This window comes from Cynara cardunculus, unplaced genomic scaffold (assembly GCF_001531365.2).
Source record: "Cynara cardunculus var. scolymus isolate 2C unplaced genomic scaffold, CcrdV1 Un_Scaffold_1452, whole genome shotgun sequence".
NCBI classification, from domain to species: Eukaryota; Viridiplantae; Streptophyta; class Magnoliopsida; order Asterales; family Asteraceae; genus Cynara; species Cynara cardunculus.
Window position 1 is genome coordinate 53,646 of NW_020200769.1, and position 21,100 is coordinate 74,745.

At 37.0% G+C, this 21,100-nt stretch overlaps 1 protein-coding gene across 3 annotated transcripts; it reads left to right on the forward strand.

Annotated features, from left to right (window-relative positions):
* The first annotated feature begins 1,465 nt into the window (after positions 1-1,465).
* Positions 1,466-19,477, forward strand: LOC112502452 (guanylate-binding protein 1-like). Of its 3 annotated transcripts, XR_003067693.1 has the most exons (16): positions 1,466-1,857; positions 7,421-7,582; positions 7,712-7,777; positions 7,859-8,002; positions 8,153-8,266; positions 8,417-8,518; positions 8,625-8,810; positions 9,306-9,395; positions 9,480-9,614; positions 11,823-11,945; positions 15,616-15,701; positions 15,784-16,396; positions 16,474-16,551; positions 17,406-18,463; positions 19,152-19,251; positions 19,352-19,477. XR_003067693.1 is itself a non-coding variant. In XM_025106361.1 (15 exons), exons 1-14 carry the CDS (start codon positions 1,591-1,593, stop codon positions 18,456-18,458), a joined length of 3,219 nt encoding a protein of 1,072 aa, XP_024962129.1. In that variant the 5' UTR covers positions 1,466-1,590; the 3' UTR covers positions 18,459-18,463; positions 19,152-19,477. The 3 variants fall into 3 exon arrangements, 2 of the variants coding, with proteins under 2 accessions (XP_024962129.1, XP_024962130.1); XM_025106361.1 differs by having other exon boundaries at positions 19,152-19,477; XM_025106362.1 differs by lacking the exon at positions 1,466-1,857 and adding an exon at positions 1,874-2,928 and having other exon boundaries at positions 19,152-19,477.
* The last annotated feature ends 1,623 nt before the right edge of the window (positions 19,478-21,100 follow it).

The following is a 21,100-nucleotide window of genomic DNA, read 5'->3' on the forward strand; positions in this document are numbered from 1 at the left end:
TATTGTAATGAGTGAAAATGCCCAACTTTTAGGTGTTACATTTTCTAAAATTATTAGTACGATCTCAAGAGTTACAATATTTTATTTCATTAAAATAAAATATTTACTTATCTAAGATAATGGACAATAATTTGTCATACGTTATTTAAATGTGATTTAAAAATCAGAACTAAATTCAGTTTTGTATGGTTAACAAAAGAAAAAGTTCGCCTAACCCTTAATGGGCCGACTGATTTGATAATCAACCAAGTATAGAACAAAAAGATTCAGGTTCGATCATTCACTCTTTACGAGGGTCGCACATAAATAAATCATTTTTTAGGGTAAATCATTGTCATTTTGTATGAAAAATATAAAAAGGATGTTTATATGGTTATATATGAGTAAGGGTATTAACTTGTCAAACTTTTAATGAGTTATTCGAACTTGTTTATCTCGAGTTTGAGTTTAATAATTGTCAAGCTCGAGGTGATCTCGAACACATCCCAAAACTCATTTAACTTAATAAGCCAATCTCCATAACACTAATGTTCGTCTACGCTCATCAAAAGCTTTATTAATTTTTTTAGTCAAGCTAAGCCAAGTCCAGGCAAGCTGAGCCATTCAAGCATATACTTTATAGAAGCAATCTTGTTTATATGTTCATAAATCATGTAATGAACTCGTAAACCAATGTCGAGCTCGAACTTGAAAATTGAAAAAATATGCAAGCTCGAGCCCTGTGGAAAAGTTATTCAAGCTCAAACCCTAATGTAAAAAAAGTTAATTAAACTCGAACTATATTGTGAAAGAATTATTCGAGTACGAGACTTCGAGTCAGGTATGGATCCATAAAGTTTTTCAAATGGTAGCACCATTTGACTATAAGAAACAAATATAAAGATATCTTTTACAAAATCATCATTGGTCTGTTGTTGAGTTTATTGCTTTCATATATGAGGTCATGTGTTCAAGTATTTTATTGCATTTTTCTTTTATAAACATAATAAATATGAAATTAAAAGTTAAAAAATAAAAAAAATAACACTAATATGATTCAAACTCAGGTTTGGAATGAAAGAAAAGTCTTGGAAACTAACTCTATCAAAGGAAACTTATGTCCTCGTTGTAATTTCAAAATATATATAGTGACACACGACAAATTATTATAATGACGCTCTTCATGACTCTAGAATGTTTTAGACTACGAATGATGAATAATTAGGTGGCATGGACTACTATAGGATCTGTAATATTTTTTTTGAGAAAAGCTCTCTAATTAACAACTATTTATATGAGGGATTGACTTCCAATGAAAAAGAATGTTACAGTTAGAAACTTGTAAAAAAATCTATTAAAATGAGATGCAATACTATAATTGTTAGACTTCTCCCCTTTTGCTCTCACTTTAATTTGTTGCAATAATGAAAATGGTTGGAAATAGATGGTTTTTCCAAAGAGTTTTTGTTGGTTTAAAAAGCGAAAGCCTTTATTCCTCCCCTCTCATCTCACTCCCACTGATCACCAGAGTCGTGAAACCCCTCGTAAAAAGCCACCATTCGAAGCTGATAAGCGCAATCGGTTTCTCCTTACAGCTTGGATCTACCGACAATGAGGAGATTTTTCAGCAGAGGCACTTCCAATGATTCATCTCCACAAACGCCACCGACGGCGTCTTCTCCAACCCCTCTTTTTTCTCCATCGACTGCCGTTGCTTCCGGCCCTGCGAGACCCATTCGCCTCGTCTATTGCGACGAGAGAGGGAAGTTTCAGATGGATCCAGAAGCTGTTTCTGTTCTTCAGCTTGTTAAAGAACCCGTCGGTGTCGTTTCAGTTTGCGGTCGTGCTCGGCAAGGAAAGAGTTATATCTTGAATCAGGTGCTTTTTTTATTTTCTTAATAGGAGAAACTTAGGGTTTTCTGATTAACTGTTTTTAGAAATACTTGTTGCATGATTTCTTAATTATGTGCTATTTAGTTTGTAATTTTGAAACGAGGGTTTTCGGTGCATCTTTTACTTGTGGAACTGGTTACTCGGTAGAAATGTACTAAGGGGGTGTTTGGGATTGCTTATTTGAAACAACTAATACTTTTCTACAAAGTCCTTGTTAAAAGACTTCTTATTACGGTTTTGGCACCGGTGTAAGTGTTTATCCAAACACTCAAGAGTGCTTATTACCGGTGTGTCAAACCAGAATAAGTCAATAAGTTGTTTTTATAAGCAATCCCAAACACCCTTTAAAAAGTAGTTTGTTGGCTCCAATTTTAGGGTGTTACTAAGAAATAAGTAATTGAACCATGATGTTTATACATGGTTAATTATTCTGAAGCTAGGGTTTTAGGGGGACTGTTGAATTCTTCTTAGGGAATTTGTTATTTAATTGCTAAGCAGTAGATTATAGGATATAGAGATTAGTTGAATCGGCCCCGGGCGACATGCGTGAATTGCCTTCTATTTCATTTATAGAGTTCACAATCCACTCTTTTTTCCCTGCATCCGTGACAAATTTTATTTGTCTTATTGACACTAGGTGATGCATGGCTACCGAGTTTGTGGTTTTTGGTAGTTTGTTGCTTGTTCCAAGTTTTGGGAATTGTGGCTAAATAGTTGGTTATGTAGGGTTAAATCAATAGTCTAGGTACAATGTGGTAGGACTACATGAATACTCTATATGCTCGACCACTTCACGTATAGTACGTAGTATACTCCTATATGCTAATATAAGTTGTCTAAAAGAATTGTGAAAGCTATTGGTTGTCATGTAATACTCCCTCTCTTCTAATGACATATATTACGTATGTGGCTAGGAATTCTTTTACAATTTTTTTACTAATAGCAATCATGTTTTGATGGACTTCCGGTCATGCCATGGTGGAAAAGGGGTGGAGTGTGTTGATCTCACTTCTGAATTTCCTTTAAGTTTCTCTCCTCTAGCACCCCTACAGGATGGTAATTGTTCTTTCTATTGGCTATATATCTGTACAATGCCACTTCAAGCTACCTTCTTGATGTATTTAGCCAGTGATGGATTCCTAGCCATAGAATGAATCAAGGAAGTAAGGACATTTCAAGACCAAAGCAAAGCATATGTGGCACTTGTATATTAAACTAATTTTGTACCAACGAGCATAGAGGCTAGCAAGTCATTTGTGGTCAAAAGAGGGCATTTAACGTAGGGCATCTTAAAATGGAATTTCTTGCAACTTGAAATTATTATTGAGTGAATGGTGTATTAGATATTACATTCTTTTGCTGTAGAAAAGAGATACTCTAGCACCCCCTTCGAGGCTATAAACCAAGGCCCGAACGGTCGAATGGTATTGTATACTCAACTATGGCATGAGCTTGGGAAAGCTCCAGCTGCTCGAAGAGCTGGAAACACTTGTAACTTTTCAGTGTAATTGGATAAATTGCCATTGTGATTAAATTGTTAGATCAGATTCATGTGGGTTCTGATAACTTATAGGTCAACAAACTTCACGCACAAATCAGGAAAAATATAATATAGGACAAAATGTATTAAATAACAAATAGCTTTTTGAAATGTTCCAATTTGGTTGCTCAACTTTTTTTTGGGTCCTATCGAGTCATTAAACTCTCAATTTTGTCCCACTTTTGAGGCAAGTCGACCCATTTACCACCTTACGATGTGGACTTCATCTTGTTCAATCTTTCTGAAATGTCAAAATACTTAATTTTTTAATTTTACCAACCTCGTCTCCGGTAAGAAACCAAACAACATCGTCCTTTTCTTCGATGTTGGTTAGACCATTCTTGACACCTTTTTTGGTGCTTGGGTCTTTAGAATACAACAATGCTGTCAGTGACCACCGAGGCATAGGACGGTGGAGATCCATTCGGTTTTCGGATTAGGCTACCCCCGAGACTATACCGATGGTTTGGATTTGAGAAAGAAGGTTAAATTTGATCTTACGGCCATTATCAAATCTAAATGGGATTATCATCATTTTATTTAAGCTGTGTTCTGAAGCGGAGTTATATCTTGTACGAACCTTCGGGAACTGGAAAATCCAGTTTCATTGCAACGATGGTAAAATCATGTCATATTACGTTAATGCTAGTGACCTCTCCTCTCGAAAGTCAAATGATTCCGATATGAAAATGCTTTTATTACAAACTACAAGCAAGTCAGTGGCCGTTGTTGATTTACGCATCAGATTTGACCGCATGGAGTTTATCAGGAATTTTGAACTTCATGGATGGCATATTTAATCATTGTGCTGGTGACGAGAAAGTATTGGTTCTCATGATGAATAGTAAAGAGAAGACCAATCTGGGGATTTATGGCCTGGCATATCAATTTAGGGTTTTTTTTTTCTTTTATCAGACGTGCCTTAATTACTCGGCTAAATGAACATGATTGAGCCCACACATCATCTGGTAACTGGTTGCCACCCAAATAGGTCTACTTGTCACAGCATTGGGACAAAGAATGAAAGTTTAACGACTCAACTGGTACAGAACAGGCTGCGATGGACATTGTGGAGAGTTGGCTGCTATTCAGTGCATTTTGCCTTATGATATACAAAGTAAGGGTGAAAGTTTTATAGAATGTATGATGTATCAATAAGGGGATGTCTTACCAATATGAAGGCAACCAGATGGGTTACTGTTTCATTAATTGATTCATATTGTTTGTTTCATAAATTGTAGAATATTGTTGATTTTGACGAATATGGATATAGTAACAACAGAAAACAATTACGCTTCACTGCTGAAGTAGCTGAGTTAGACGAGTTTGCTATAGTCGGCCTCTCTTCCAACAATCATACGTGAAGCTATAGTGGGCCTTTTTTGTCGGACAATCGCATGTGCCTGTCAAACATATATTTTCAACTTTTTGAAGTATCACTTGAAGTCTGGAGGCATGGTTTGGGGTTGAGAACATGGAAGATACTTGGTATCTTTTTGGAGATATAAATCAGGAAGTAACAGGAACACATAAGCTAAGCATAGTTGTAACACCCCACATTACACATTGCATATAACACATACTTCATTTAAAGAAATACATGTATTACTCCACTTAGGTCCCATAGTACAAGAAATTAATGTCCGAAGTACACAATCAAAAATTCCAAAATACAAATTCTTGTACTACATAACATATATCTTCAAAACTATATTTATCTATAAGCTGATCTTCATATGGTTAAGCACATAGGAAAATATTTACATTTTCTCTCATGTAACCCAGTTGAACCTGCAATACATATTAGAAAGACAAAATGAGGGTTAGACCTAAAGGTCTAGTGAGATCCCTTTTTCCTTGTAATTGCAGGGTGAAGATCATCAAAACTTTATTAAAAATCAATTTTTCATATAAACAGAAACATAATCTCATAGTTCACAACGACCAGCGCCCCTCTGGTTCTAAATGCCAAATTTGACGTAGGAATAGTTTATTTAGCAAAAAGTAGGGCCAGAGCCCCTCTGGTTCCACATAACTCTTTTCCAAATACTTTTCATCAAAAGCATGGTTATTCAAAACCTCTGGCCATAATTATTCCCTTCTCAATAACATCATTACTATCATTTCCAATAAGAACGATATTCTTGAATCTTTAAATCACAAAGAAATAAGGACTCAGAACCATTGTAATCTTAAGGGATATAATAGTGAGAGCTGTAACCATAATCACACACACACAAATGCCACCCTTATATCCAAAGGTACACCTCTCCTTGATATGCCACTCTTTTATCCGAAGGTACACCTCTCCTTGATATGCCACCTTTATCCCATTGTACACCTCTTTTTGATATGCCACTCTTATTTCCTCATCAAAATCTATAGATTATTTCCAATAAGGACAGACCGGAGTCACAACCGTCCTGAAGGAACATCATCTATAGTTTTAGCCAGTAACAGTTTCAAAACAGTTTTTATATCAAAACTTTGAAACTCCAAAATCATAAGTTTTTTTAATCCACTTCCTGAATTCAAAACCCTTTAATTTCTTAAAATAAAATATTACTTCAACTGTTCAGAAAGAAACAAATATTTCTTATATTACCAAAGCAGATCCAACTTGTACAGACGGCTTGTATCCGGACAACACATGTCCGGACAGACTTGGCCGAACTCTCCATCCGGACAACAAAACACAAGACAGCATCTGGTCATACCTTCTCTGGACAACATAGTATCCGGGCATAAAAATACTCATCGGTCAAAGTGACCGGACACGCCCTATCCGGACAACACTATGTGGTCGGACACCCCCTATCCAGACAACACTGTGTCCGGATACAAATTCATTTTATTCAAATCCGGTCAACATTGTGACCGGGCTTACTCCAATCCGGTCAACATTGTAGCCGGAGATGAGTCCTAATCTGTCAAAGAAGATATTCAAGAACAAAGTAGTAATTTCAACATAGCAAACTATAAACCAGTAATAAATCATATGTAAAGGATGTCTGAAAACACTCACCTTATGCAATTATCAGAGTTTTGAAAGAAATGACAATACGAATCAGAATGCTTCCAAATCTCCAATTCCAAGCTTAGCAAGCAAAAACCCTTAGAGAAACTTTACTCGCAATTTCTTTCTAAAAGTGGCAAGAAGTTGCCTTTTCTCAAAATGGTGATATTTATACCCTTCCTTTAAAAAGGAAGGCGGCTGAACTTTATGCATGTTTCTCAATTATCACTCATGCATGCATATGTACTAACTATGCATGCAAACCATGCACCCATAGAATATACACCATATACTTTCATGCACACATATATTTATATTTTCTCACCACCCTTACATGCATGAAAATATACACATATTTGCATATTAATTTTATGTAAGCATATATTCACATGATCAAATATAACAATTTATCACATATTCACGTAATCACATATCAAATAACCACATAATAATTACCTCGGGTGATAACCAGAATCCAGTTATCACAATAGCAGATTAAAATTTTGGTACTAGGAGTCTATTTACGAAATAGTAACATCATTTCAAAAATTACAATTGAAAAATGAAACCTTGTTGAGGTAGCTTTTTGACATCTATGAGGTTTCCTCTACAAGTGAAGTTCATTACTGCAACATTGGTAAAAGGTAAATTCCTGTTTGGGACACCAAATTGAGTTTATAGAGGCTGTTAGCTTTTGGTTTTAAGAAGTACACAGGAACAGACTACTGATAAGTGGTAAATGAGGCCTGTTGTGGTGCCGATATGATTTCTGTCACAACCTTTATATCTGCAGACTGCAGGTCGTGTGACGTAATGGCTTTACATTGTTATAAGATTTTTCTATCTATGAGAAAAACCTATCTTTTCACATTTTATTTGTTTTGCTGAGATTACATTGATATGAAATTCCATATGTTTTACATTTATTAATACATGACCTTTCACCTTCATGCTAAGTAGCAAAATTGATCAACTTCTGTTTTTTTTTGTAGCTTCTTGGAAGGAGTAGTGGATTTCAGGTGGCATCAACTCATCGTCCTTGCACAAAAGGGCTTTGGCTGTGGAGTACCCCTTTAAGAAGAACTGCTCTTGATGGAACTGAATACAATCTTTTACTGATAGATAGTGAAGGAATTGATGCTTATGATCAAACGGTTGGCTCAACTTCTAAAATATCTAGTTCATCTTGTTCAACTTGAGTACAACAACTCACGTTCCTTTTCTGTAAATCGTTTGATGATCAAACGGTTGGTAAATCATTTTTTTCCATGTGCCATTTTCAGGGAACATACAGCACTCAGATCTTCTCTCTAGCTGTACTCTTATCAAGCATGTTTATATACAACCAGGTCGAGTTTTTGAATAATGTCTTGATTCATTCTGTATACAGCTGTTACTTCATCTCACTTTTCATGCCTTTCTTCTATCAGATGGGAGGTATAGATGAGGCTGCACTTGATCGCCTCTCTCTTGTTACTGAAATGACTAAGCATATTCGTGTCAGAGCTTCTGGGGGGAAGACTACAGCTTCTGAGCTTGGACAGTTCTCCCCAATATTTGTCTGGCTTCTAAGGGTACATTCATGCCGCTTCTTTTTTTATGATCTCTTGACTTACAGATGTGAGGTGTTCAAGAAGTCATTGAGTTGTTGATCTTAGTGACATTACATCATCAGCTACTGCTATTATTGTGTTTTTCCTTAAATATATATTCCAAAAGTGCAGGACTTCTATCTGGATTTGGTGGAGGATAATAGGAAAATAACTCCACGTGACTATCTAGAGCTGGCTTTGAGGCCAGTACAAGGTGGTGGAAGAGATGTTTCTGCCAAAAATGAGGTTACCTCTTAAGCTCAATCTCTACTCGCTACTACTATTATTACCATTACTCCTCCTTGGTTCATGTAATCGCTGGTTTTAGATTGTAAATATTGTTCTATTTTGCACATGTTTTAGATTCCTGAACAATAGATGATTGATAATTGATAGATTCGAGAATCCATCCGAGCTCTCTTTCCGGACAGGGACTGCTTCACTCTTGTGCGACCTTTGAGCAATGAAAATGAGCTCCAGCGGCTTGACCAAATATCAGTCAGTAGTCTCTTTCATGAACACAAATATTTATTATTATAGTATCACGGCTCCTTGGAATATTGTATTTAGCTTTAGCCTTTTTAAATGTTATTGGCACATATAGATGGATAAATTGAGGCCAGAATTCAAATCCGGACTGGATGAGCTAACGAGGTTTGTTTTTGAGAGGACTAGGCCCAAGCAGCTAGGGGCCACAGTTATGACCGGACCCATTTTTGCTGGCATTACTCAATCCTTTCTAGATGCTCTCAACAATGGTGCAGTGCCTACAATAACTTCCTCATGGCAGGTTAGTTCTTAAAGCAATTTCTTTGTCCTCATGGCAATCTTCTATATCATCGGTTTGATTGTTGCTGTTTATCTGACGACTCATTATTTTGCAATTTGGAATTGATGGTTGTGAGGACCTACTTTGGAGGGACCCCACTTTCTTAAGAATTTTTCATGATCTTTTACAATCAACCCTGTAATTCTAGTGATGTGATAGCTAACTGTGTCTTCATCTTTCAGAAGCATTAGTTGATGTTGTATAGTTAATTTGATATCGAGGGAAAAGATATGGCAACAAATGTTACTTGAGGTTGAGATAGCTTAGTGCTCAAATGTCTATTTATCTGCACAATGTTGCTGATACAGATCTCATGGTCTCCACCTCCTTATGAAGTGGGAGATTCAGATATGTTATTTCAGCACTTCACAGCTTGATGCATTCATATAATCATCATGATTTCTCTATTCTGCTTTGCAAATTGGGGTCAAGTTCTCAGCTATTTACATTTTGCAGAGTGTTGAAGAAACAGAGTGTCAAAGGGCGTTAGAATATGCTACAGAAGTTTACAAGTCTTCTTTCGACCGTACAAGGCCCCCTGAGGAAGTATGTTCTTTTTGTTCTCTTCATTTTTTTCTTTTTACTCGGTGGTCACATGAGTAATATAGTTCACTTTGCAAATGCTTGTAGGCTGCAATACAGGAAGCACATGAAGAGGCTGCTCAGAAGGCTGTGGCTGCTTTTAATTCAACGGCAGTAGGGGCTGGTTCTGTTAGGCAAAGATGTGAAAAGCGTCTTCATACCTTTTTGAGAAAAGAATTTGAGGTAGCTTTTCTGGTTTTGTTATATTGTTAAGATATTATAGTTTCTGTAGATTCACATCATGTAACACCCCTAAAATTAGAAGAATAGCAACTTGAAAAAACTTGATATATAAACAACAGCTACAAGTTTTTGCCTAATAAAAGAATAATTTAGGTCGGTTGTTACAAGGGTGAATGAACAGGTTTAAGGTTAACAACTTTCTAATCTAATTCATACCACGAATAGATTATGATCGGGTGTCACTAAATCTCCAAATATCTGCTATCTCCAAGTAAGGTGTCCCAAAAATGCTAAAAGCTCTATGTGCCTCTAACCGACACCAAATCAACTCTATCAATCCTGCCACTCGAACCTGAGATTCATGACAATAAGAACAAGTGTTAGGCTAACAAGCCTAGTGAGTTCAAGCATATAATCAAGCAATAACATCCATATGCATAGATGAACGTTACATAACGCTCCGCGTATAGCTTCTCATTTACTCATGTTACACCAAGGGAGTTTCACCACCGAACACCTATAATAAGAGTCCCAAGGATTCGTTCTTACATGTACAGGGGAGAGTTGTTTCCATTAAACATGGTGGAATAAAAAAGTAGGCCATGATGTCAATGTTGTCGTGTAGCACCTCACAACCTCCGTCTTAGTGCCTACCGACCTCGAATAGAGTTTCACCTCAAGGTTAGTGTTGATCTTAGTGCCTACCCCTCGGGGTTACACCTCAAGGCTCAACGACCTTAGTGCTATTCCACTTGCCACTAGGAGTCCCTTTCAATGAATATCATTCTTTAACACCCAAAATCGCCTTAATTGAAGTGAGTGATCAGGGGGAGATATACATCAAGAAAATAGGTCCAAACGGGCTTAAATAGCACCAGGCCAAGTGGCGTGACCGTAGTCGCTGGCCAGGTTGCTTGTGTCTCTTGCCGATGCAAACGGTCTCCCACGCGACCTGTTCCAACCTAGGTCGCCCCACTCACTTTTTCTCCAAAACCTGTCCAGCTTGATCCTCCAGAACTCAAGTTGTGGGAACCCCTGGAGATCTTAAAATTCTCTATTTTGCCACCCAGAAGGCCCTGAATCATTCTAAGGTACATATATACCATTAAACTCCAAAAATTAACATTGTTCACGCCCAAATGTGTTTCAGAAATCCATAAAAGACATTGATGCAAACAAGGGTCTAACACATCAACTATTCATTACACATGTCTCACCTCTCTCAGTATCTGCAAAACATATCTGGAGATGAAAAAGCTGCAGAGTAGTAGCTAATTGATTGATGACAACATGAATCTTTAACAATCAATACTAACAATAGTGGTTGTTAGAATTATTTATACGTAGTTCTAAGTCCACAAGTATTTCTAATGTTTCTGTTCTGAATATCTAAAGTTGACTTCTGAGATATTTGGAGAAATAAACAATTTGATGATTCTCCATGCAAATGTGTACAGAGTTCATAGAATCATGGATGTCATCATGTTAATAAGCCAATTAGATAGACTACCATCAACCTGATAGTGAAAGAACAACCAGGTTTCTAACAAACTAGGATTGCTTCAACATATAATTAGATAGACTATCTTCAACCTGATAGTGAGAGAACAACATTGATCACCTTTAACTTGGTACATACCACATCCAACCATGTGTCAAACTGTACTATGTCTAAGTGCTTGCAACTTATTCTGCGTAGGGGTTTGTGAACTGAAGTTTTGTTGTTGCTCATCTCTTCAGTAAAGCCCATTCAAGTGCAACTACTGGGTGCTGTGGTTTTGAGGGATGGTGTTGTTTCAGTTGTTTCATTTTTTGTACATCTTTTGATCAGCAGAGGGTATGGTTTATAATCGCAACTGGAGTCATTCATCCTCTGTTTTTATAACAAGACTCCCTCCGTCCCCCGGAAGCAACACTTTTGAGTTGCTTTTTAACAATGCAATGTTTTTTTTTGTAGTCTCCTTTCAAAATTGACCTATTTTCTCATTAGCAAGCATTGCAAGATATTGGTGAACTCGAGTATGGTGCTCAAGTTTTTGCAAATTTGTCTTGCTTTTATTACACCATGTTCATGTCAAAAGTTACATTTTTGTCGGACCAGGAGTATTTATTATGGCCGGATAAATCAGTACAGTTTAAAATGAAGTTCATGCAACTATATCTGTAGTCATTTTATCAATTAATACATGCTATAAACTATTAATGCAGGATTACAAAAGGGAGGCCTTTATGAAGGCTTACATGCAATGCTCAAATGCCATACAAAAAATGGAGAAAGAACTAAGAACAGCTTGCCAAGCACCTGCTGCAAAGTTCAGTGATATTCTGAAGGTAATAGTCATACTGCTTTCTATGCATGAAAGTTTAGCCTATTGGCTCTCCATGCTGAATGTTTCTGAAAGTTGTTTGCTTTTAGGATTGCTGAGAATTGTGTTAAATATCCATATGTCTGGATGTGTTCATGTTTTTCTGTATTATCATTTCACTCTAAGGTTGCTAGTATTGACTGAACTTGTAAGATTTTAAAACAACAATTTAAGTTTTGACATTCCAATATTCTCAAATTTTTGTTAGCAGCACCTTTAAAGTTGTATGTGAAACAAGGTAGTCCTTGCTTTAGGGCAATTGTTTGCTTCTCCTCAAATGTTCTCAGTAGTCTTTCTGTTTATTTCGTATGATTTACTTGTTTGAATTAGTTTAAACACAAAGGATGTATGGACAGGTTTCTATGGATGAATATCTTATCTTATTCTGGCTTAGTTTGAAGAATAGAATCATCAACAAGGATGTTGTCATAAGAAAAGAGGACAGCGATCAGGAAGTCCTATTGAATTCGAAAGTAACTCTATAGCATGGGGATGAGACTTGCTATGATTTATGGCATAGAGCTATGGGCTACCAACAGGGAAGGATAGAATTAGAACTGATAGTAAATGGAAAAAGTTGGGGGAGCACCAACACCACCTGAGATGGTTTAATTATCTCAAACGTAGATCTGGGAATGTTTCCCTTTGAAGAATACACTCTTACCAAGAGGATGTTTCTAGAAGACATGGGGTTTAGCCAAGATTGACCTGGGAAACTAATGAAAGTTTATGTCTATCAAATAAGTTAGCCTTTAGATAGGAGTTACGAGGATGCCATTCATGTCACAGAACTATATGGGGGTTAATCTCTTCATAATTTCTTTAGTGTTTCATTTTTAGCCTAGCTCGTCTTGCTTGGTACAAGAGGGTTGATTTTGATAGAGGGTCTAACTAAAAACACATAAAAGTACCCAAGCTTCCAGATTCATGTCTTGTATGCTGGTGACTTCTTCTGAAAGAATAAAATGTTTAAATGAAGTCCCTATAAAACTTGGGGTGCATATTTGAGCCTATGAACTTCTGGCTGAAGTTAACTCAAAAGTTTATAACAAGCCTATCAACTTCCCAATCGGTGAGATGTTGGGTTATTCTGCCTGCCTTAAAAATTTTCTTATAATTTTTTGATCATATCAATCTATTGTTGATGAACCGTAGTCAAAATATTGACTCTTTAAGAAGAATAAAGAGGTCGATCACTGAAGATGCTCCAACCTCAGCTCTCTTCATCCTTGTTCCATCTTTACCCACATGCTCTACTGCGTTCTCCTAAAGCTATTTGCCATCTGATTGTGTTTCAACGTCTTGGTCGCCATTTGCTCGTGTCTTCTTCGGCACTTCTATTATTTTAGGTGTCCTAATTCTTTCGTGACTGATTGTTCTTTTCTGGTGAAAAATGATTTGTATTGAAAAGGATCTTGAAGAAATCTATAATTGAAATTACAATTGTCTTGAAAGGCTTGAAGAAATGGGTGAAGATGACTTCCCTAAATTAAAATCAACGAATTATGACTCCTGCCCCTAGCTAATTGAACAATCTACTATTCTGATTGAATGAAACCACAGTCCATTTAGAAGCAAATAAATGAATATTAAAAAAACTCATTGATTTGGATGCAAGCATTAGAAATAGATGACCCATAAATTCTACACATTTTGTTTGAACCTGCACACATAAGGTTTGATGAGTTTCAACCTGCAAGGGTTGATCTTGAAGTCCCTGAATGTTGAGAAAACATTTCTGTGACAACCAAAACCATTGGAGAGCTGTTTGAGGGTGTCAAAGATGATTGACCCAACACCAAATAATAGACATCGGGAGACCATGCCACAATTTGGGTAGAATATTCAGAGATGCATTACCTGTCAAATGAATGCAATGAGGAAAGCAAAATACAAAGCCAGAGGAACTATTCTATAATTGAACCCAAGCTCCTGGAATATTGCAGAGGATAGAACCAGAACTTTGATTCAACTACCTAATGCACAGGAGACCAATCAGAGACTTGAAACACCAACCTGAAAATGAAGACAACCTTTGCTGACTGATGACTGATTTTGCTGCTCTTTCTTCACTGCCTAGTAACATCATCTTCATTTCCACATGCTTTTCTTTTCCTTGCTGCCACATATCTACATTCTAGCATTAACATAAAACTTCCAATGGTTCATCTTCTTCACTGCCAATTTTTAGTTCAGTTTCAGTTTTGGACTCATGAGAAGATTGCTACGTATTTTTATTCAGCATAGGTTGGTCTGCAGACTTGTATCAAGGAATTGTGTGTTTTGAGATGGAAAGGAATATGAAGATTTGGTTGTGGTTTGCGAGAATCATAGCTTTGTGGGGGATTTATTGCTATGGTTTATCTTAATTTTGTGACTATGAATGAAGGAAATTGAAGTCTATAGATCGTGTGATAAAAACTTCATTCTTGTCGTGGCTGGCATGGGACATATGTTCTTGGTAGTGTGGATACACAGAAGAGGAAGATGATGAGTAGCTAGAAGGATGAGTTTAGTAACTGCCATCAAGGAAGAGCATCTCCGCGAGTTCCACCTTTTAGTTCAGATAATGCTTACTATGGCGTACTAATTGAACCTTAGTAAGGGTGAAGAGGTTATCTCATTGCTTCATATCGTAGTAGTTAAGGTGTATGCAATGGCGCGCGGTGGAGCACATATTCAGCTTAGCACCTTGCTGCACAGGTTGGTGTAACTTAGGAAAGTGGTGCATGCCATTTGGGATATGTGCATGGTTTGGGAGCAACAAGTATCACAAACTAGGTTTAATCATTTTTATTCGGCCCAAGTATTTTAAGAAAGGCCAAGAGATTATATTAAGCCACTGCCCATTTAAAAAAAACTTGAAAAGCAAGAGTTTGACCTAAAAAACAAAGAAAATAACAGTCTAACGAAATAGTGAAGACCTAAAGAGTTTGTGTAATTTATGACCTACATTATGACTAACTTGTTGCCTTACGGGTGGCTAGGCAGGTGACTTGTCGCCTAGGCTTTTGGACTTGACTCTGTTGTGTTGACAACCATATGATATAATGCTTGAATATTATGCGGATGTCCACCATTACAACTGTCTTCTCCTAGTGTATGCCTTAATAGTCTGTTGTGACAAGAATTTCATTCATGTATTATTACTTCTATCCACCCACCCACTTCACTTCTGACTCAAGTGTCAAACAAGTATTTCTCTTATTCAGATGTGACCTGGATGTTTATAGTTTTTTTGAATTATTATTTAATATTTTTATCCCCATGATTTGTCTTTCCAATACGTTCTCTACTACAACCAACTGTTGTCATCAAAAATTTTGACTCCGTAAATATTCTAATTTGGAAGGGAACTATTTGACACTTACTGACATTTACGTTTATAATTTTAACATATTCATATGATGGCATGGTTTTAGATCTTGTAGCATGTTAGTGGTTAAACTTTTTCCTATAGGGTTTATTTTGTTATATGGAAATGGGATTTTGGATGTGTAATTATGTTGATCAGACTCATGGTCCAATTATACCTCAAAACTTGTTTTCATGTCTCCGTAGTCATGGGAAGACTTGACATAATAAGTAACGTATTGATTGTGAAGATACCTGATGATTCAGTCTTTGTCATATAGGCTCTTGATCAGCTTTTAAACAGCTATGAAGCAAGTTCATATGGTCCAGAAAAGTGGCAGAAGCTAGCTTCTTTCTTACGGCAAAGGTTTGGCTTTCATATTTAGTTAATCTTCTTTGCTAGCTTTTCTGTATATTTTGACGTTTTGTTTTTCTTTTGGACTTTTAAGCTTGGAAGGTCCAATCCTCGACTTTGTGAAGAAGCAGATAGATCATATTGCCACAGAGAAAAGTTCTCTTCAGTTAAAATGTCGCTCAATTGAAGATAAAATGAGATTATTTACCAAACAATTAGAAGCTAGTGAGAAGTATAAATCCAATTACATAAAACGCTATGAGGACGCCATTAATGACAAGAATAAGCTTGCAGAAGAGTACATGAGCCGAATTGCGGATATAAAAAAGAACTCTAGCTCATTAGATGAAAGATGCTCCAGCTTATCAAGAACGCTTGAAGCTGCCAAACAGGAATCTGTGGAATGGAAAAGAAAATATGAATTGGCATTATCTAATCAGAAAACTGGGGAGGAACAGGCTTCCTCGGAAGTAGCAAATCTCAAGGCCAGGAGCAGTGCGGCAGAGGCAAGATTAGCTGCTGCACGAGAACAAACCATGTCTGCTCAAGAGGAGGCAGATGAATGGAAACGCAAGTATGATGTCGCTGTCAGAGAAGCAAAGAATGCACTTGAGAAGGCAGCTGCTGTGCAAGATCGTGCAAGTAAACAAACCCATCATCGTGAGGATGCTCTACGAGCAGAATTTGCTGGCACATTGGCTGGCAAGGTGGAACATCTTTCATGTTTTATAGTTGTTAAAAGTGTTGAAAACTTGTTCTCTTTTAACTGCAAATGAAATTGCAGGAAGCTGAAATAAAAGATAAGGCATCGAAGATAGAACAGGCTGAGCAGCGTGTAACTACTCTGAGCTTGGAGTTGAAGGTGGGGTCCTTCTAAGTAGCTACCTATACTTGAAATCATCCTCAATAACATGTAAATAGTTATCAACTTCTTTCACCATCATACTTGGCTCTCATTGCAAATGAACCTTATCTTTTGTGAAAGTATGCAGAAAAGGAAAAAATAAAGCATTTTGCAAGAATGAGTCATTTTGGATGAGAATGCCAACTAAGATGGTTTTCTTTTGCATCTATATATAGATGACTAGTCTAAAATCACTTCTTGTTGCAAACCGTAATGTTCCTCGTGGCATTCTTGCAATATCAGCGGTTAGCATGCAAAAAAGCCAAAAATGATGGTTCAAAAAGTCGACCACTGCAGGGGGGGATCTATGTGGAAGCATAGGTGGCTCATGCCACTGCTTCATGGTTCAATCATAGTGGAAAAAGAACTATGTTTTTCAAGGGTGCCACCGTAATGTTTCTTCATGGCCCCCTATATATTTAAAATTAAACTTATACAGTAAGTTTTTGATGGTTGAGCTGGTCTAAGTCGCTGGATTAACCTTTCTTGTTCGAAAAGGCATGTGTTCGGATCCCCCCCTCTAGCAAAATTTCCTATTTCAAAGCTTTTAATTTTGGGTTTCAGTGACTTCTGTTTTTCATTGGAAGAAGGCAGCAGTGAGAAGGGTCGAACCCACGATCTTTCCTTGCAAATGAAGCAACCAACCAACTGATGTATTATAATTTTGTGAAAAATAGCTTCCTCTGGTCATATGGTGCCACTGTTTGAAATTTTTTTGGGTCCACCTTTGGACTCACCACTCCATGGAAATATCATGTATGTAACTTGTTTATCATGCACTAATGGCTAATGCTATGTACTCTGATCATCAGGCTGCAGAGTCGAAGATAAAGAGTTATGATCTGGAAATATCTGCTTTAAAAAGTGATATCAAGGAGTTGGGTGAAAGGCTTGAAAGTGCAAATGCGACGGCTCAATCATATGAAAGAGAAGCGAGGATTCTGGAGCAAGAACGAGTTCATTTGGAGCAGAAATATCGATCTGAATTTGACCGGTTCGAGGAAATCCAGGAAAGATGTAGAAATGCTGAAAAGGAAACTAAAAGAGCATCCGAGTTGGCCGACATTGCCCGGGTGGAGGCCGTTACTGCTCAAAAAGAGAAAAACGAGATTCAACGGTTAGCAGGTGAAAGGTTGACAGAAATCACAAGGCTCGAGAGGCGTATTGAGAGCCTCGACCGACGAAAAGAGGACTTGGCTGATGAATTAGAGCGATATCAAGCTGCCGAAATGGATGCTATATCGAAAGTCAGACTTTTAGAGGCAAGAGTTGAAGAAAGGGAGAAAGAGATTGAAACACTACTGAAATCAAACAATGAACAGAGAGCAAGTACTGTACAAGTCCTCGAAAGCCTTTTAGAAACCGAGCGGGCAGCGCGGGCAGAAGCGACTAATAGAGCAGAAGCACTTTCAGTTCAGCTACAAGCCACCCAAGGGAAGCTCGATTTGCTCCAACAACAGATGACCACCGTCCGCCTTAATGAATCTGCGTTGGATAGCAAACTCAGAACAACTTCTCATGGAAAACGATACAGGGTTGAAGATAATGAAATGGGTACGGATTCCGTTCAAGAACTTTACGATGATAGAGATAGAGTTATACGTGGAAACAAGAGGTCCCGTAGTACAACTAGCCCGTTAAAGTTTGTTGCCAACGAAGATGGTGGTTCGGTGTTCAGAGGCAACGAAGACGACAGTAACCACAGTCAACAAACCAGTTCTGAAGATCACACCAAATTCACCATTTTGAAATTAAAACAAGAGCTCACAAAACACAATTTTGGTGCAGAGTTGCTTCAGTTGAAGAATCCTAACAAGAAAGATCTCGTCGCTCTTTACGAGAAATGCGTTCTCCAGAAATCTTGAAAATGGTTAGTTTGTCTAACCACCACCACAATTCATCATCTTTAAACTGAATACAAATCATCTGTCCCTCCCAGTCTCACCAATTAACTCCAGACACTTACTTTATTTAATATACACATTATTACTTTATTTAATATACATTTCTATAATGGGAAATCCACCAAAATAGCCATTTATGGCAAAGAGATTAAAGAAATAGCCAATTTTTCGAAGTTTATAAAGAAATAGCTGTTAAGATTGCCAATCAAGGCCGCCAATTGGCGGAATCCACTTTTTGTGAGATCGTGGGTCCAACCTAGCAAAAAGTAGCACCGGTCCACCCTAAAACCCACAATTCAAAATGTTGCCAAAAAACTGTAGTTTTGGCGAAATTTGGCGGAATCCATGTGTCATCATCTGATTGGTTTGCAAACCTCGTCGTTTGGCCCACCATATGTCAAAAAGTGTATTTAGCAAAATTCTAGGCTACTTTTTGCACCTCGTAAAAATGGCTGTTTCTTGGCCTTTTTGCCAAATAAATGGTTATTTTGGTGGATTTCTCTTATTTAAGTAATACATATATTTCTGCTTCAATAATACTTGATGATGGGTCAGAGGTTGATTGGTGTAGAAGGAAGGAAACAGAGTTTGGGGACGGGTAATTTGCATATGATTTAGACTAATGCAGGAGCTCACAAACACATTTGGTTGCAGGGTTGCTTCCATAGAAGAATTCCGACCTAATGGCTCTTTTTGGAAGATAACAGAAATCTTGAAACTGCAAGTTTATCAACTTCGGTGTGTGTAATCTAATGTAAGTTACAAGTTTAGTGTATTCTTTAAGTTATTCTGCACATACGAGTTATGGAAACTAGATCATAGAAACAGAGTTGTGACTGGCGGCAGTTTGGCAGTTGTACGGGTCCAGGTTATATCAACTTGATTCGGGCTTTGATGATTTCAGGCTCTGGTGTTTTCTTAACATTTGTCACTTCTTGATCTCAGGTGTGTTATCAATAATAGGTTAGTATAGCTTGATTTATTGTGGTTTTATGGTGGTGGTGGAAGTTGGGATGGAAGATTTATCTGTGGTGGTTTTTGGTTTGGTGGCTGGTGCAAGTAATGAATGATTCAGAAGGACCGAGGTATATAGCATCTCTAATTTGGTCATTAGTATGTACCTTTTTTTTTAATATTTGACACTTTTTTTTTGGTTTCAAATTGTTGAAAGATGATTGCTAATTTGGTCTTAAATGGCTTTTGGGATAAAAAAATGAAGCGTTGTACATGTGGGTTGGGGTGTTTGTTATTCGGGTCGAGCCAAAAGCCTGTCTGGTTGAAATCTTTCTGGTTATTTGGTTTGGTTTTTGGTTTTCGATCTTGGGTGAAACTGGAATTAATCTCTAGTTTAGCGGTGTGGTTTTGGTTTGGGTGTTCTTTTTCCAATTATCTGTTTTGGTTTCTTGGGGAGTAGATGCAACAACAACAATAGCCATGTTGGTAGATATGCTCAGAGAACTCGATGTTTGAAGCCGATCGTACCCTTAGCTCAGGAACGGTTACAAAAGAAAAGGTTAACGTAGAACCGGTTAAAAGCCATAACTAGGCCTCTATGCCCTATTGGGTTCCTTTTATGGATTTCGGTTAGAACATCTTCAACATATTCTCTAGAGTAAACTACAATTTTCGTTCTTGTAGTTTGTTTGTTCTACAAATTTTAGTTTTTATACTCTTGAAATTACAATTTTGTCTTTGTGGTTTGTAATTCATTGTTTTTCCGTCCCTAAGGCAATTCATTACATTTGAGTAAAAAGGATGAAAAAAGTAATACCTTGTAAATCACAAGGACTAAAAAAGCAATGAAGTGTAAACCACATCTATAAAACTGTAATTTCAAAAAAAATGAAAATAGTAATTTTCAACAAAAAAACACATGGACGAAAAACATAATTTACTATATTATCTATAATTTGTCAAAAAAATATAATTAAAAGTCAAAATCTCTATAAAAAATTACATTAAATTTCAAAGGGCTTCTCTATATTTTAGGGATCCTATCATTAATTATACTAGTTGGTGTACCCGTGCAATGCGGCTGGATATCAAGTTTTATTGTGAATCAAGAAACAGACGACTCAATACTTGGTATATCTCATTCAAAATCAGGGTCTAAGTGGATAAGATGTACACATGTATTCATGTCACTAAAATGATAAAGTGGCTATACCCCCACCTAATGTGGGACTTAACTTCGGTTTGTTTACCTAAACACTTGTTTGGTAAGCTTTTATCGGTAAAATTCAACATTACTTACTTTATCGAGTAAGATCATAGTCCATCAAAATGGTATCATATGGAACAATTTACTCGATAAGTGTTTATCGAGTAAAAGTCTTCACTCTCACTTACCAGGTAAGACTCTCCATCTTTATCATTGTTTTTACTGGGTAAGATTATTGACTCTTGCAACGTTCATCTGGTAAGGTAAATAACCTGGTAAGTGTTTACCATCCACGTAAGCGTTCGATAAACGGCCCTTTCCGTATTGTTATAATCGAACCACAAAATAGATTTTATCCCTTTTTATCTTAAGCCAGCCACAAGCGAAACAAATAATATAATTTTTCTGCCTAAAAATTGATCAGCCAAAAATAGCAATGAAC

Bases quoted from the DNA above. Each gene is read 5' to 3' on its own strand.
- LOC112502452 (XM_025106361.1), top strand. From the start codon at position 1,591: ATGAGGAGATTTTTCAGCAGAGGCACTTCCAATGATTCATCTCCACAA. The intron at 8,811-9,305 runs GTTAGTTCTTAA...TACATTTTGCAG, and splicing joins CAATAACTTCCTCATGGCAG to AGTGTTGAAGAAACAGAGTG. The intron at 11,946-15,615 runs GTAATAGTCATA...TTTGTCATATAG, and splicing joins AGTTCAGTGATATTCTGAAG to GCTCTTGATCAGCTTTTAAA.